Genomic DNA, 16,097 nt, shown 5'->3' on the forward strand with positions numbered 1-16,097 from the left:
AGCTTATCTTATATTCTTTTGAGAGTTAATGAAAGAAAAAAGCATACCAATGCTAAGTTTTATTAGCGCTTGAATGGCGAATTTTATTGTATATTAGCTTTAATCTAGCGGGCCGGTTCGGAAAACTAATATTTAGTCTTTTAATCCTCTTAAGTATGTGTAATTTTCTATATGTGTGTGTGTTGTAGCTATTGACCAACTCGAGCGTCATTAAAGTCTTGAGTTTCTAGTTATTTTGAAAATCCTGTTACGATGCGTCATCGATATGGCAAAATTTACTTTAAAAAAGCATGGTAAACCTTCAAACTGTTAACAGGCCCATGTCTAATTCCACATGGTCAAAAACAAACATCACAATAAGCTCAATTCTAACAAATAGTTTTAATTAGATTTACATGGAAAATACATGAACCGTGACAGGGAGAAGAAAACACATTTGAACACTCGACAAATTCAACCATCATGAAGAAAAATAGATTTAAAGCCTGACAGTACACGTTATCACATAGTGCCAGTCCGTGTTCTTGGCCACGTCCATTTTCAAAGGACGCATTCCCGCTCGCGCTGAAGCTAAGCTTTCACAGAAAGCACTGGATTTTTACACGCGTGAAGCTCCATCTTCACAATTTGATGTCCTGCGATTCAGACATCTTGGCGAGCGTCTTTTTCACCCTCAGAGCCGTGAGACGGGACGCCGGATTGTGAGCCCAGCACTCGCTCATCAGCTTTCCCATCTGACGCAAACACTGCGGGATAACGCAAGCATTAGCCACGTCGGGCGTGGGTTTCTGGACCATGTGAGGGTTTACCTCATCGCTGCTCCACCGATTCGGGAAGGAGGGCCGTAGTTTCTTGATGCACACCACCTCTCTCATGTCTTCGTACGAAGGGTCAGTCGGGACCAGGTCGTGGTAGGGCAGCTGGTACTCCTCCAGGATGCCTTAAAGGTTAAGAAAAGCATGATTGGGAATTTTTGGTTGAGAATTATTGCCCCCTCCTCCCCTTTTCACAGAAGCAGGTTTATAGTGGTGGTCAGAAGTGGGTGCAATTTCATCTGTTTTTAAGATAATAACTCTATTAATATATCTCACATGAAATGAGAATCATGAGGACTATTCTGCTATTACTGGTCTCATCCATCATCTAAAGCAGTGTTTTTCAACCTTTTTGAGTCACGGCACACTTTTTCCATTTAAAAAAATCCCAAGAGACTGACAGCAGAAAATGTACAAATGAATTCCTGTTGCCTATATTAACGATATAAAGTCGTGTACTGAATAGGAATCAAACGAACACAAAGAAAAACACATTTTATAATCAATTTCACTCACTCAGTGTGACTTGTTACATTGCAGTAATTTTCGTCTTGGGCTTATTTGAGTCATTTCAAAGCATCTTTCTTTTTTAAAACCTTCCCTTTGTTACTTTTATATTCGCTAGCTAGCCACTAGCTCCAATGCCACTCTTACCTCTTAGGGGCAAGACACACGGGAAGCGTTAAGCGATGGCGAAATGCGAAAGTCATCGCAGTTTAGCTGAAAGCTGACATACGGTGATGCGACTGCAGCGGCAAGGACTGCCCTTTGCCTGTCCGTCATCGCTCATCTCTGAATGGCAATGAATTTGGAGGGAATTCTAAAATTTCCTGTCTTTTCAGATTGCAACTGTGAGATTTATATGAGCTCCAACAACTTACCATACTGCTGCTTTTTATTTATTTTAATCATGGCGAGAGGTTTCAAAGTATGTGCTGGTTGCACACTGCTAAAATGATACGCTCCTCCATGTTGACAAAGTAAAGTAAGTGGATGTTAATTTATGTGTTGGCCAGCGTCCTCACAGGTTATTTGTTGATCAATAAATCCGTTGCTGATTGGTTGTAGTGCCAGGCGTCAGCAACAGAAATGGAACCATTTCCTATTATATCACGTCGCTGGTCCGTGTGTGCACGTGCATGAGCGCGAAATTGCACCAATGCACCAATGTTGCGTGTCGCTTCGCCACAAGAGGGTTGTCGATTTTCGCCTCGTCGCTCGTTCCATAGAAAATGTATTGAACCTGAGTGACGTCGCCTCCCATGTGTCTCAGCCCTTACCCATCACTAAACAAAGTACAGTGGTACCTCAACAGACAATAGCGTCAACACACGATCATTTTGACATCCGACGTAAAAGTTGACTCGCCATTTATTTCTACATCCAATGACATGCTCGAACTACGACGACATGACAGCATCGCGATGGATGCACAGCAGATTTTCTTGGGACAGAAATCAACACAGGTTTCAAAAAGGTTGGTACAGGTGGTGAAACGAGGAAAAAGGTTTCCATTGAATTGAAGATGCAAATTAAAAATATGAGCGTGGGGTGCATGGTCCTCCTCTGATGACCATTCGCCAGTCTTTATAAGTTAAGGTGACAATTATTATTGTGGTAACATGGCCAAAGAAATCGCCAGCTTCGTCACGTTTTTATCATTTGTTTCAGAACTTATCCAACACAAAATGCCTACTGCGCGCTGCAGTTGATGGTGTTCTCAAGAAAACATTCAAAATGAAAGTAAACTCTCAACACCGCTCCCTCTCGCTGTCATGTCAGCCACGCGGTGCGTTCAGGTACTGCAAAAACCGTCCGCCACATCAGAACCTGATTCGTTACATTATCACAGGAATTATTATCATTACATTATTATTCTGTTTTTTATTCATAATTTATTTGTTTTGCAATGTGTAATTGCAATTTGTAATAGTACCTGCTTGACATATGACCATTTCGACTTAAAAACAAGGGGCTGGAACGAATTAACTTCGTATGTAGAGGTACCACTGTGGTTAGCTACCTATTGACATTTGTGGATTCATTGTCAATAAACATTTTTAACATCAGTTAAGTGAAAGTGGATGATTTTCCAGCGCACGCCAGACAATACGCCACACACAACAGTCTGCCCCAGCACAGTGGTTGAAAAACACTGATCTAAAACTCCACAATTTACAGTCTACAGTACCGTCAACGTGTCGCTCAGAAAATGGCGACCTACCTCCCGACACGCAACGACGGGCGATCTCCCACAGGATGAGTCCGAAACTGTACATGTCGGCCATGATGTATGACTGGAAGTGACTCCTGTTCAGGGTTTCGTCCAGAACCTCCGGAGGCATGTACCGCTTGGTGCCCACTCGGGTGTTGGGTGGGATGTCCACCTCGTTAGTGTCGCTGCGGAGGCATAGATGCATAATATTGGCTTGGAATAAAGGTCAAACGCCAACAGTGTCCCGCCTCTTCACCCACCTGATGAACTTGACAGCGAGCCCCAAATCAGCGACGCAGCAGGCGCCGTTCCTCTTAACCAGGATGTTCTTGCTCTTCAGGTCTCGGTGGGCGATGGCGGGCTTGCCCTGTGTGCCGAAGATCTCTGTGTGGAGGTGGCAAAGGCCCGACACGGACGAGTACGCCAGGCGCAGCATAGCCTTGCTGTCCAGCGTGGTAGACTTGAGGTAGTCGTACAGCGAGCCGCTCTCGTGGTAGTCGGTGATCAGATACAGCTGCGTCCACGAGCCCGTGCCTTTAATGTCCGCCGCGATGAATCCTGAAGCCACGGCACCGTTACAACTTTGACCACCGCTTAATTCAAGATTTGCGTCTTTACCGAGGATGTTGTCATGCCTCATGAGGACCGTCTGGTAGATCTCGGTCTCGCGGAACCAGCTGGCTTCCTCGGTGGTGAAGAAGACTTTGACAGCTACTTTCTCGCCACGCCAGCGGCCCATCCACACCTCGCCGTAGCGGCCTTTACCGATCTGCTTCACCATTTGGATCTGTTTGGCGATCGTCCTCTGCACCTGAGGAGGGGAACGCAAAGTTACCATTTAGGTAGCGTCCAATCATCCTTCTGCTGTGGATTGTCGCTCGTAGTAGTCCAATCCATTTGAAGTGGGAGGGTAGCAGCAAATGAATGTTCATTTGCTGCCAACCCTCCCACTTCAAAAGGATTGAAAGTCTAGAGCTGTCAATGGCAGACAATGGATATTTGTATTACATAAGTACATGAAAATATTACTAATGAAAAAAATACTAAATATAGAACATTTTATTTAAAAGTAGTTTAAAATTAGACAATACTAAAGAAAATCTTGAGAAGAAAACAGGAATAGTAAATTTAGAAAATTAATCATATATAAAAAACATATCTTAAAAAGGGAGTTTTTTTTTTATTCATTCTTCTATGATTCATTATTTTATATCTGAAAAATACTTTTATATAACATACAATAATTGTTTTAAAGTTTTATTTTAACACTTTTATTTTCAATTAATTTTCTATACTGTATATTCTATTTTTTTAAATATAGTTTTTTTATTTCAGAATTTTCAATTCTTAGTTGTGTTCACTTCAGTTTTATTTACGTATACTCATGTATTCCGCTAATGATTTTTTAATGTATATTTGTTAAATGTAAATACAGGCATCAAAGGGTCAATTTAGCTGCCACTGACAGCGATAGAGTTCCATCCATTTAAAGTGGGTGGGCAGGCAGCAAAGGAACGAACCCTTCTCGCTTCAAAATGGATTGGGCATGTAGTAGTTTAAACAATTTTCTCCTAAGTACATATTTTTTTAAAGTGTTACTCTTAGTAAAAATCACTGTATGAGAGAAATACACCCATCTCACCAACAGAGGGAGCCCTGAGCCTGAACCAGAGCTTTGCGACTGCTCTATCAGGTCTTTCAGTGACTCTCCGGGTGGAAGGTAGGTCTCATCCTGCTCCAGGCCGATAGTGTAGCGAGGACGGGATATTTGACGCTTATACCTATTTATTAAAAAAAAAAAAAAAAAAAAAACACGTCATGAACAGTTAGATGTATAAAACAAACACTGTATGTGTATGGATAATGCCCACCTTATGTAACAGAAGAGAATGATAACAGCAAGAATGATAGTGCAGACTGTGACTGAGATCAACAAAGCCATGTGGTGGATCTTCCCATCAACATATACTGGAAGAAAAATGCAAATTAAAAGAGTTTAACCACACAATATGCATGTCTTGTATTTTCACCAATACAGTTGTATCTCTAGATACGGAGGCTTCAGTGAGCTAAATCATTCATTCAAATTGTTCATTTTACAAAAAGTTTTCGAAGATCGTTTTCGCTTCATATTACGAAAAATGATTCAGCATACGAAAGATAATACTTACGTACTTCCCACGCGCAGAAAATTTTAAATCTCCCCCCATAAACGTACCATAAGATCCTGCTGCCCTATTACTCAGAATCTTTCCCATAATGCTTAGTAACATAATTTTGCTGTCTTATAGGTCAGAATTCCCCAACATGTATCTGTAGCATTTTCTGCTCTCCTATTGGCCTATTGTTGATGACGTTCGAATTTGGGTGTCGCAGTTTGATGATGTGCACAGGCGCGATAAAGTTGTTGCAGCGGGCTCAACGTCTTCACCAAGAGCAGAAGTCTCCTTGCATTTTTGTCTCACAGACAGTGTTAGTACTCACTCGAAAGGTAAGGTTCCACATTTTCATTATGTTCTATTACTTACTTCAACACAGATATTAACGGTTAGGTTAGGTATATTGAATGATTCAAATGTATTTGGCTCTTATTTCAATCGTGTTTTAACCCTCTAAAGTAGAGAGACTCTTTGAAGCCTTGTCATGTTGTAATTACGTCACAAACGTGCCACTAGTTGGTCTCGTGTTCACTTAAGTTCAATCGACCAAGCGAAACGGAAGATAATGTCATTTGAGTTTTATTGTTTTATTGCCCTCATTAAAAACAATAAAATGCTGCATAGACCATGTGTTTATTTCCTATCATCTCTTGTCCTTTTTCAAAATGGAGAGCAGCACGAAAAACAATGTCAATGCATCTGCGATTTACTCATTGCCAGCCATTGATGGTGGTAAACGTCCAATTAAATTGAAGTGGGATGGTTTGGCAGCGAATGAATGAACGTTCATTCACTGCTACCCTTCCAGTTCAAAGAGATTGGATGTCTAATGGGATAAAGTAGTCATAAAATAAATAGTCACAAAAAACCACAGCAAACGAATAAAAGAGCCACGTGCGACTCTGGAGCCACAGGTTGCAGACCCCTTGATCTAGAACTAAACAATAATCCTACATCTGTTGCAGACCCCTTAATCTAGAATTAAACACTAATCGTACATCTATGTGTATACAAACATTCTGTCGAGTCGAAATGTACTTTTAGTATAAATTGAAATGGTTGTCCTAGCAAAGCACAGAAAACATGTATGATTGTGTTTTGGAGTTTTTGTGGAAAAGGAGACTTACGAGGTGGCTTGAGAGGCGGCAGAGTGGGATGAAGGTTTCGATTGCAGTAATCTTGATCTGTGCAGCATTCAAGTGACCTCCTTTGACGGGAGTTCCATGTCTCCTACACGCGATACAAAAAGACACCATTTCTCATTAAGAGCAGCAAATGATTGCTGCTATCCCTCCCATTCAAAATGGATAGGACGTCTGCCATCCTCATAGGCAGCAAAGAGTAGTGCAAAGTCAGATTTACACCACAAAAACAACAACAAATGTCATATTTTCAGGGCTATAAGTCAACCTTTTTTCATAGTTTGGCTATCGATATTTGATTGCAAAAGTATCGATAGTTGTTCTAATTGGTGACATTTGTTTTATACATATATTTTTTGTTGTTGTTATGGAGGGATTAGATTTTGCACTGCTCGTAACTTGACGGGGATAGACGTCCAATCATGAAGCATCTAATCATCCTTCTGCTGGAATTGAAGTGAGTTTGTTGCAAGCTGACCTTCCCACTTCAGACTAGTTGGACATCTAGCAATGGCAGTCATTGAGTTAAAATTTTAAATTAGCATAACATGTTTAATTTTTTTTACAGTGTTCTAACCATTGAATCATGTGTATTGGATATTCATTAATCTAAAATAAATAAATACATACATATTAAATGTTAATTGTGTTACCAAAAAAAATTCAAACCACACACAACTATCATGACACAATACAGTAGTTGTCTTTTTACATACTTCTTCACTTTGAAAACACTAAATGGTAAACTACCGTATTGGCCCGAATATAAGATGGTGTTTTTTTCCATTGAAATAAGACTAAAAAAGTGGGGGTTGTCTTATATTCGCGGTCTAGACGTTATACCCATTCACGACGCTAGATGGCGCCAGATATCATTGAAGCGATGTTCTGTCATGACAGATCTCAGCTACTCTCAAGTTTAACCAGTTTGCATTATTTTATTGCAATGTTTTTCCTTATTCAGATTTGTTTCAAGACTACAGTTACAGTTAGACTTCACTTTGATGGTTAATGCAGTTTTTGCAATTTTGTTGTTTTATCACAATAGATTGGTTTATTTATATTTCAAAAACCAGAAGCCATTCATTTACGAATGTGATTGCACTTTAGTTTACATATTAAAATGTTCAGATAATAAGATTTGAATGAGGCAAAATAACATGCTTTTTCTCTCAAATATTTTGTTATAATCATTTGTTTCAGATGTACTGTAATTAATTTCTGTATGAATGTTAATTTGGTGTTCAAAAAGTCTTTTTTCAAACTTGAGTCTTGATAAAGAGGGGGTCGTCGTATAATCAGGGCTGTCTTATATTTGGGCAAATACAGTATTTTGAAGCCTGCCTCCAGTGGCAATATCTTGTACTACATGCTTTTAAAACATCCAGAGACTCATTTTCCTATACCTACTTGGCCTAAACTCACAGGTTTTAAACAATAATATTACAGTAAGTCCACTTTACAAAATCACTTCCGAACCATTTTTTTCCCCCATTTACTTACTCGGCACTGAAACTCGGAGCCGGCAAGCCCAAGACAACCAGCAGTCAACACTGGGATGCCCCCGTCGTCCTCCACCATGGTAAAACAGTAGCCGTCAGTCCTGCAGAACACCATGTCATTTATTATTGTAACTGTCTGACAGTGCCCTCCGTTGGAAAAGAGCATGTCGGCATACCTGCATGTGTTGTTGGTCGAGTCTTCCGGACAGTGGTGGTAGCAGTGACACCAAATCAGTGTCTGCGACGAGGAAGTCGTGGACACGCTTCCGCTGTTCTCCTTCCCGCCGTCCAGTGCCGTCGCGTCCGCACTGGACGCTCGGAGCAGCATGCTGTCTAATATGTTGCCTGGAAATTAATCACATGGGACATCCAATCAATTAATGTCTTTCACCATTAATATCAGTGAATGAGTTGAACTTTTTCTGTAAATTTGGAATAAACAGTAGGGTAATTCCATAATTGGAAGACATTTGTCGTTTCTTCCTTCAAATGTTAAACATCTTGGATTTATTGTGTTTAACACAATATCTAATTCATACTACGTCATGTCAATGTTGAGTTAAATCTTGTTGAGAAATGAGCACTCATTTTGGCTGACTGAAATTTGATACTTGTGGCAGCCTATTTGGCTCATTGTCAGTGTTGTTAATAACGACGTTAGAGTATAACAGCGTTTCTAACGGCGTTATTTTTTTTCAGGAGTGAGTAATTTAATTTCTTTTCCCATCTTTGCAACGCTGTATCATTCCTTAGGATGTGAAGGGGCGTTACTACAATTTAGCTGAATGAAGCGTGAATTGTCGGATTTTGTCACACATCAGCTGCCTGAAGAGAGCAGAGCAGGAGGGGGGAGCAGAGAAGGGGTGATGACGTCATTGCAAACATGGTGATAATTGGCTAGGTGGGCGGATCATGCCCTACCTCACTGCAAGCTCAGGCAAACAAAACGAGACAGCGACAATGGCTACTGGCCAGGGAATTTCAAAGGTAGTGTTCTCAAACTTGAATTACATTGAATAAGACTGAATTGTCTTCACACTTACTGCTCACACGACCTCAAGAAACAGTGAACTTTATTGAACAGAGCAAGCATGAAATAACAAGGGCAACCATGACCAACTGCCCATCATCCCTTTCGGCAGAACAGATAATTAACAGACGCTACAGTATTGTTACTTTACGGAATATTTATGTATAGTTGTGCTGTAAACTTAACATACAGTTTCAGAGATTTGCGCTGGTTAATGGTCAGTCTACACTTGTGTTTTCTTAACAGACTGTAATATATTTGATCCAATACCAAATGTTCTAAGATTCTGTATTTATTGTTTTTATTCTTCAGTCAGTTAATATAAACATCTTTGATGTGAAAAATGGTATGGAATATATAATGTAATAACATGTAGAAGATGAAAAGTAAATTCAGTTACTTTGCTGAGTAATTACTTTTACAATGACGTAACTGAGTTACTAACTCAATGACTTTTTGGGAGCGGTAATTTGTAACTGTAACTAATTACCTTTTTATAGGAAGATCACCAACAGTACTCATAGTAAATCAATCCTTGTATGCAAATGCTGCTTTTTCATGTGACCTGATAAACGGGGGTCTGAGCTAGTGAGCTCAGTCTCCCTTGCCATGCCAGTGGTAAGATCTCCAAAAAGACTCTCCCAAAAAAAGCTTGCTTGTCCATTTAAAAGTCAATTTTGACTTTTTATGGACAATAAACTGTGACATCAAGAATTCAAATAGAAATTCCAAATTGATTACAAAATTGATACATTAGACCAGTGGTGTCCAAACTATTCCACAAAGGTCCGCAGTGGGTGCTGGATTTCATTCCTACAAAACAAGATGACATCTTTTCACCAAGCTGGTGTCTCACATGTGTAATCAGTTGATTGCAGTCAGGTGCTGCTTGTTTTAGCACAAACTTCATTGGTCAAACTGTCTCTGCTCGATTGGTAGGAACAAAAACCAGGACCCACAGCGGCCCTTGCGGACAGGTTTGGACACCCAAGCACTAGACCTATTAAGATATTTGGCAGTTTTTAAGTAAATGTACTTGTCTCAGAAAAAATAAAAAAAAATAAAAATCATTTTGAAAAAAAAAAAAAAAAGAGAAGAACAGAGTACCCCGAAACTGCAATTTTTCAATTGTCCCATCCCCGTGATGACCGAACTGAATCTTAAATAAAACAGCTCAAATGAAATTTAAATGTATTTTCTTTTAAATGTCTCTTGTAACTAATTTATTTTTAGCTTTTACTTCTGAGAAAAAAAATAACTTTTTGGTCAGCAGTAACAGCTACGTAGTTAAGCAGCTCACTTTTCCCCCTGAGAACGAGCTGCATAACTTCTTCCTCTTGGTCAGCAATAATCGTTAGCTAAACAGCTAACTGCTACTCTTGAGAACAAGCGAAAGTAACTTTTTCCTGTTGGTCAGCAGTGTCCCTTCCCGATTGTGATGGGCAACCAGAATGCGACAGATTGTTACTGTGCATGCTTGAACCGACGCCACTTCCTCTCGAGGGTTGGCGGCAGATTCTGTATACCAATAGAAATATTTTTTCTAAACCGGTGGGGTATGTGAGCTACACCCTAATCCAAGCAACGCATGTGTAAACAAAAAAAGAAACTGTAAGACTTTATTTATTAGTAAATAAGTCTTTGGTAGGCCTCAGTTGGTTGTGCGCAGGCGTGTGATGCCCCTACAGTGATTTATGTGGTAAATTCAGACCTATACAAACATTATTATTCAACCTATATGCCAAACTATTTGAAGAATAATTCATTTCTATGTCTGAATCTCTCGCATTTATAAGCATAAAGCCAGAGGAAGTGACGTAACGCAGTAGCACTGAACAGCCGGTCGTGATTGGGTAGCCAAACTGAGCATCTACATTAAGAATTTATGTAAAAAACTTTATTTAAACATTCAAATCTTTGTTAGAACATGCAAAGGTTTTTACAGATTTCTATGGGTTAACTTTGCTTCTTGGTTAGTCTGATAAAATCTATGTAAGAAACAGTATTATTGTAAAAATGTACAAAGGTTTCACAGTCCAAGATTTGCATATGTGAGTATAGACTATTTATGTTCTACACATGTACATGAAAACTTTTTCAACATTTAAAAACATGTTTTCTTCCATCCATGCCATAATTACTGGATACTTTCTTATGATTCATTTTTCAAATTTATCCCACAAAAAAGAAAGAAAAATGTATTTCTATCGTTAAATCTATCATGTATGTATCTACATCTGCCGTCACTGCTCGAGAAGAAGTGAGGTCAGTTCACACACGCGCAGCAGCAATCTGTTGGAATCTGCTAGCCCCTCACAATAGGGTAGTGACAAGCATTTACAGCAAGTTAAACATTTAGTTTTTACCCTGAGAACAAGCTAAGATTCCTGTATGGTTGTATACCAAACATTGTAAACACCAAATAAATCTTGTCATGAAAATGCTGCCATTGAAACAGACTAATCAACCCTTTGATAGTTTATCGCCTATAGGAGGAAATCAGAAAAAGTGAAGGTTTATTTGTCAAGAATCTCCAATCCTAAGTTTCCTCCGAATCTAAAATGACCCTTGTAACCTTGCACCAACACAAACAATGCATAGCAGATACTGTACCGATAGGCCTGTAGGTCCATTCCCACAACACATGTTTTTTCAGTCAACTCTCCCAAAAGAAGCAGAACAAAGCTGGGCTATTCCGTCTTATCGGATTTCAAAGAAGCACCTGTTTGTCACTTGAGGGAGGATGAGGGGGGAGTGTGTGAAAGTGTGAAAAGTGTCTCTCCTCCGTAGCTTTTAGGATTTTCATTCATTCCGCCACGCTCATTGAGAGCAGATGCCCGACAGCTGCGAGCGGAGCCGCTGAGAACGTCCTCTCCCTCTTGGCGTCAAAAAGTGCTAGCAGACGTGCACACTTGAAGCTTTTTCCTCCCACGGAATGTGAAACAGCACGAAGAGCTCAAGTTTGAGCCCTAAAGTTTGCACTCATTCCCTGCCATCGACAGTGATAGAGGTCAAAACCATTTGTACTGGGACGGGTGGCATTCATAACATACCTGTCGACCTCGGCCCAAGCTTGCCCTTGTGAAACATCGCTAGTTACCTTAATAGTAAAACAAAACCCTTATACATCTAAAATTGAAATGCGTGTGTTATGCACATTAACGTGACTTTGTTATACAGTTTAAATCAACATTTTAACACAATATCGTCGTATTTGTGCTCTCGAAGTTGGTGTTGTACTTTTAGCCGCTACAGTATATATTAGGGGTGTGTTAATATAATGAAATAGTGATGTATTGTGATACTTTTTATCCCAAAAGGTTATCGATATGCTCCTGCCAAGAATTGATATATCATTTTAAAAGGTGTCACTGTTTGGGAAAAAAAGGAACAAACAGGTTGCTACCAAAATCTTTCACTAAAATTGAGTCTGTGTTAGCTAATTGGCTGCCATTTACAACACTAGACATCCAATCCAGTTTGACTGGGAGGATCAAAGATAAATTGGACGCCCAGTGCTGTCAATGGCACTGAAACCCAGAATCATTTCATGTTAATTTTAAGGCATTTACAGGTCAAATCTTGTGTATTTTGAGTCACTTCCTAATAATTTGGGGACATTTCCAGGTCACTTCCTATTCAGTAACCCAAAATCAACAGGAAATAAGTAAAGATTCACCGATACCAATACTAGTATCGGCAGGGGGCCCCGATCCGGCCCGAAATGGTGGTATCGGTATCGGCGAGTACCAACAAAGACGGCGCCGATACCATTTACCGGTCCATTATTATAACATTTGACCACAGCCTTTTTCTCCTCCTGGCGCTCACTACACTCTGTCTCTGTGTTGTGTGATGACACGTGAACACCAAGCAGCTATCGCTATTGGCCTGCTCCAGACCAATGAGAGCGGGCCAATAGCCACTCCTGACCAATCAAAAGGGGGCTTTTTCATATGGACGAAAAACAAACCAGGAAATATGGCGGCGCCGCGGCGGTCGGGAAATATTTCCAAATAGAAATCCTGTCGATTAAAATCAATGGCTGCATGCAAGATTTGCGGCCTGAAAGTTTGGAGATGTGGAGTTAAATCGGCCAGTTTCAATAGCTCGAACTTGATAAAACATTTGAAAACGAAACGTGAACGAACACAACGAGTTTGAGCCTGCAAGAGCAGGACTGCTATCCAGAGGAAGAAGGCCGCTGGACCGGAGCCACAATCTCTGGTCAGTTCACTTCGTCTACTTTACTTTTATTGTCTTTTACTGAAAGAAATGCCGCAGTAATTTGGGAAGTGTTTCCAAAGTATTGTTGCCACCTTTCAGAAATAGAAATAAGGGACTCCCACCTCCCGAAAAAAAGGAGAGACGGGATGCTGTGGTCAATTATTATTACTTATAATTGTTAGCGTCCGCAAATGCGGAAACAAGGTTGACCCTCGAAGCAGACAACAAGCGGGGGATACATAAAAGGGTTTAATGATTGCAAACAAAAAATAACACGCGATCGCGGGACAGTAGAAATAACAAAAGGAGTCCGTGACAGCAGGTCAACGGACAAACTAAGACGATAGGCAGTGGTTACAAACGAGAGCAGCACACTAACAGAAAAACCCAATGCAGGGGCATAACAAGCAAATGTAGCGAGATTATTGTGCCAGATGTCAAATAGCGATCAGCAAGGCAAATATCTCGGCAGCCTTCTCTGAGATCACCCGTGCTTAAATGCTGCGTTGATCAGCCTGCATTGGATTCAAGTGCCACGCCCAGCAACAAAACACAATCTAACCAGCAGCAGAATGTGACAATAATTTCATGAAAGTTGCACTGTTTGGACTTTGAGAGGTTTAAAAAAGTTTATTCAGTTCATTCAGAGTTTATTATTATGAATTTATTTTTACTTTCTTACTGTTGGGCTAGTATTATACATGTTTTATTAATTTCACAAATTTAGCACTATTTTGGCCTTTGAGAGCGGAAGGTTTATTCAACTATTGTCTACTAGGGTTTAGTGTACTTTTTCCTATTTTGCAAAGGTAAGCAACAGCCTGACAAAGCCTTGATAGCAATGATTTCACATCCAATTATGTAACTCTTTGGGGGAAAAAAATAAAAAATAAAGAAAAAAAATAATAAAAATAAAGAAAAAAAATATATATACATATATATATATATATATATATATATATATATATATATATATATAATCGGGGTGGTATCGGTATGGTATCGGTATCGGCCGATACTGCACAGCCAGGTATCGGTATCGGGGCCAAAAAATGGTATCGGTGCAACACTAGAAATAAGGCAGAAATGTCCCAAAATCAACAGGAAGTGACCAAAAATCAATATATTGTATATTATTGAATGATTTCCTGACCCATGTAGTGATAATTGTTGTCTCGCCATATCGTGAGGTAATTGCTATCGTGAGCTTTGTACCGCAAATTGAATCATATTGTGAGATACCCTGAGGTTCCCACTTCTAGTATACAGTGGTACTTCTACATAAAAAGTTAATTCCTTCCAGGACCTTGTTTGTAAGTCGATATGGTCGTATGTCGAGCAGGATTTTCCCATAAGAATACATTAGAATTCCATTGGTTCGTTCCACAGCCCAAAAACCTACACCAAATCCTTAATAAATACTGCTGTTACTATTGCAAATAGCAATTACAAAGAACCTGTACCTGAACGCAACACAGGGCTGACATGACGGTGAGCAAGAGAGCGCAGTTTTGTTTTACTTTCTGTTTTGATGCTGGCGTCAGTGTTGCACAAGTTGATGGAATAAATGATTAGAAACATGACGAAGGTGGTGATTTCTTTGGCGATGTTACAACAGTAAGAATTGTCCCCTTAACTTATACAGATTGGCAAACGGAGGAGGACTGCCGGCCGAGATCGACATTCTACGGCCCTATTGTCGACCCAGTTCATGGATGCACACACCATGCTTATATTTTGCTATCATTTACATCGTCATTTCAATGGTAAGCGTCACCTTTTCTTTTTTTCTCCACCTGCACTAACCTTTTTGGATCCAGTGTTGATTTCTCTCACAAGAAAATCAGCCATGCGTCATAGAAATGCGGCGCTGTCAAAAATCGTTGTATTTCGAGCGTGTCGTCGGATGTAGAAACAAATGGCGAGTCAAAATTTTACGTCAGATGTCGAAAAGATGTGTCGAAGAGATCTTATGTCGAGGTACCACTGTATGTGTTTAGTTTTTAGTACTTTTATCATTTTACTTTCATGTTTTCAGGTATTATTTTTTTACTATACGCCGTATCCGTTAAAAAGATTGAAAATCCCATTGAAAATACAGGCAAACCGAACAAGTTGAAAGGTTTATGAACATGTTTCTAGTGCCATTAACGACGCTAGACGTTCAATCCATTTGAAGTGTGAGGGTTGGCAGCGGATGTACGAGCTTTCATTCGCTGCCACCCTCCCACTTCAAATGGACTGGACGTCTAGTAGTGATAAACTTAAACAAAAGGATGGGTGAACGTCTCACAATTGGACATCTATTACAGTCATGGGCAATGTGAGCAAGTTCAGTCGGTACTGACAGTATCGGTGCAACACTCATAAAAATGCATTTGTAGCCCGTCAAATTTATTCCCATCTTAAAGCTATACTCCCATCCGAAAGCTATATAACCCTTATTTGCTGGATCGACTCTGCTTAACCTTCCTGCCACATGCAGATGCAGAATGATAAACTCATACAGTATACTATCGGTCATGGTTTAGTAACGACCTGGAAGAGATAGAGAAAGATGGATTGACAGATTACTGGCATTCCTGACATTTCCGGAGAGAAAGGAGACAGCAGGGAGCCACAAGTCAGCGCGCTTACAAGATAAATAAATTCCGCCGATTACAGCGTGACGTGTCAATTGGCTCTGCATGCTGCAATGTTCTATTCCACCTTTTATATCTCGATAAATAGACTATTTGTCATTACTGTGGTCACTAAAAGGAGAAATTGGTAGTGATTGATCGCTGACAACCCTCCTAGTCTAGCACAGTCAATAACAGGAAATTAAAGTTATATATTATGAAATTAATTAATTAAAAAACTTCCTCATGCATTTTCAACAGATATTTCATTCTCACTGGAACAATCAACTTTAAAAAAAAAAAAAAAAAAAAAAAATGCATATTCACTCCTGAATTTCAACTCGGATCTGCAAATAATCTCCAAGAGTGATTATTTTTGACCAAAG

At 39.8% G+C, this 16,097-nt stretch overlaps 1 protein-coding gene across 2 annotated transcripts in view; it reads right to left on the reverse strand.

Annotated features, from left to right (window-relative positions):
* Window positions 1-374: 374 nt before the first annotated feature.
* bmpr1ba (bone morphogenetic protein receptor, type IBa) overlaps window positions 375-16,097 on the reverse strand; it is a 53,830-nt gene continuing 38,107 nt past the window's right edge. Inside the window, exons 2-11 of one of the 2 annotated variants that reach the window (XM_057831093.1) lie at window positions 8,010-8,178; window positions 7,835-7,934; window positions 6,317-6,419; window positions 4,902-4,998; window positions 4,673-4,811; window positions 3,649-3,841; window positions 3,291-3,588; window positions 3,040-3,215; window positions 810-940; window positions 375-746 (exon numbers count right to left, since the gene is read on the reverse strand). In XM_057831093.1, the coding sequence (XP_057687076.1) occupies window positions 621-746; window positions 810-940; window positions 3,040-3,215; window positions 3,291-3,588; window positions 3,649-3,841; window positions 4,673-4,811; window positions 4,902-4,998; window positions 6,317-6,419; window positions 7,835-7,934; window positions 8,010-8,178 (1,532 nt within the window). In that variant the 3' untranslated portion in view covers window positions 375-620. Of the gene's footprint in view, window positions 747-809; window positions 941-3,039; window positions 3,216-3,290; window positions 3,842-4,672; window positions 4,812-4,901; window positions 4,999-6,316; window positions 6,420-7,834; window positions 7,935-8,009; window positions 8,179-16,097 lie in introns of both variants that reach the window. The other variant, XM_057831092.1, reaches the window with a different exon arrangement.

This window comes from Corythoichthys intestinalis, chromosome 3 (assembly GCF_030265065.1).
Source record: "Corythoichthys intestinalis isolate RoL2023-P3 chromosome 3, ASM3026506v1, whole genome shotgun sequence".
Classification (NCBI taxonomy): domain Eukaryota; kingdom Metazoa; phylum Chordata; class Actinopteri; order Syngnathiformes; family Syngnathidae; genus Corythoichthys; species Corythoichthys intestinalis.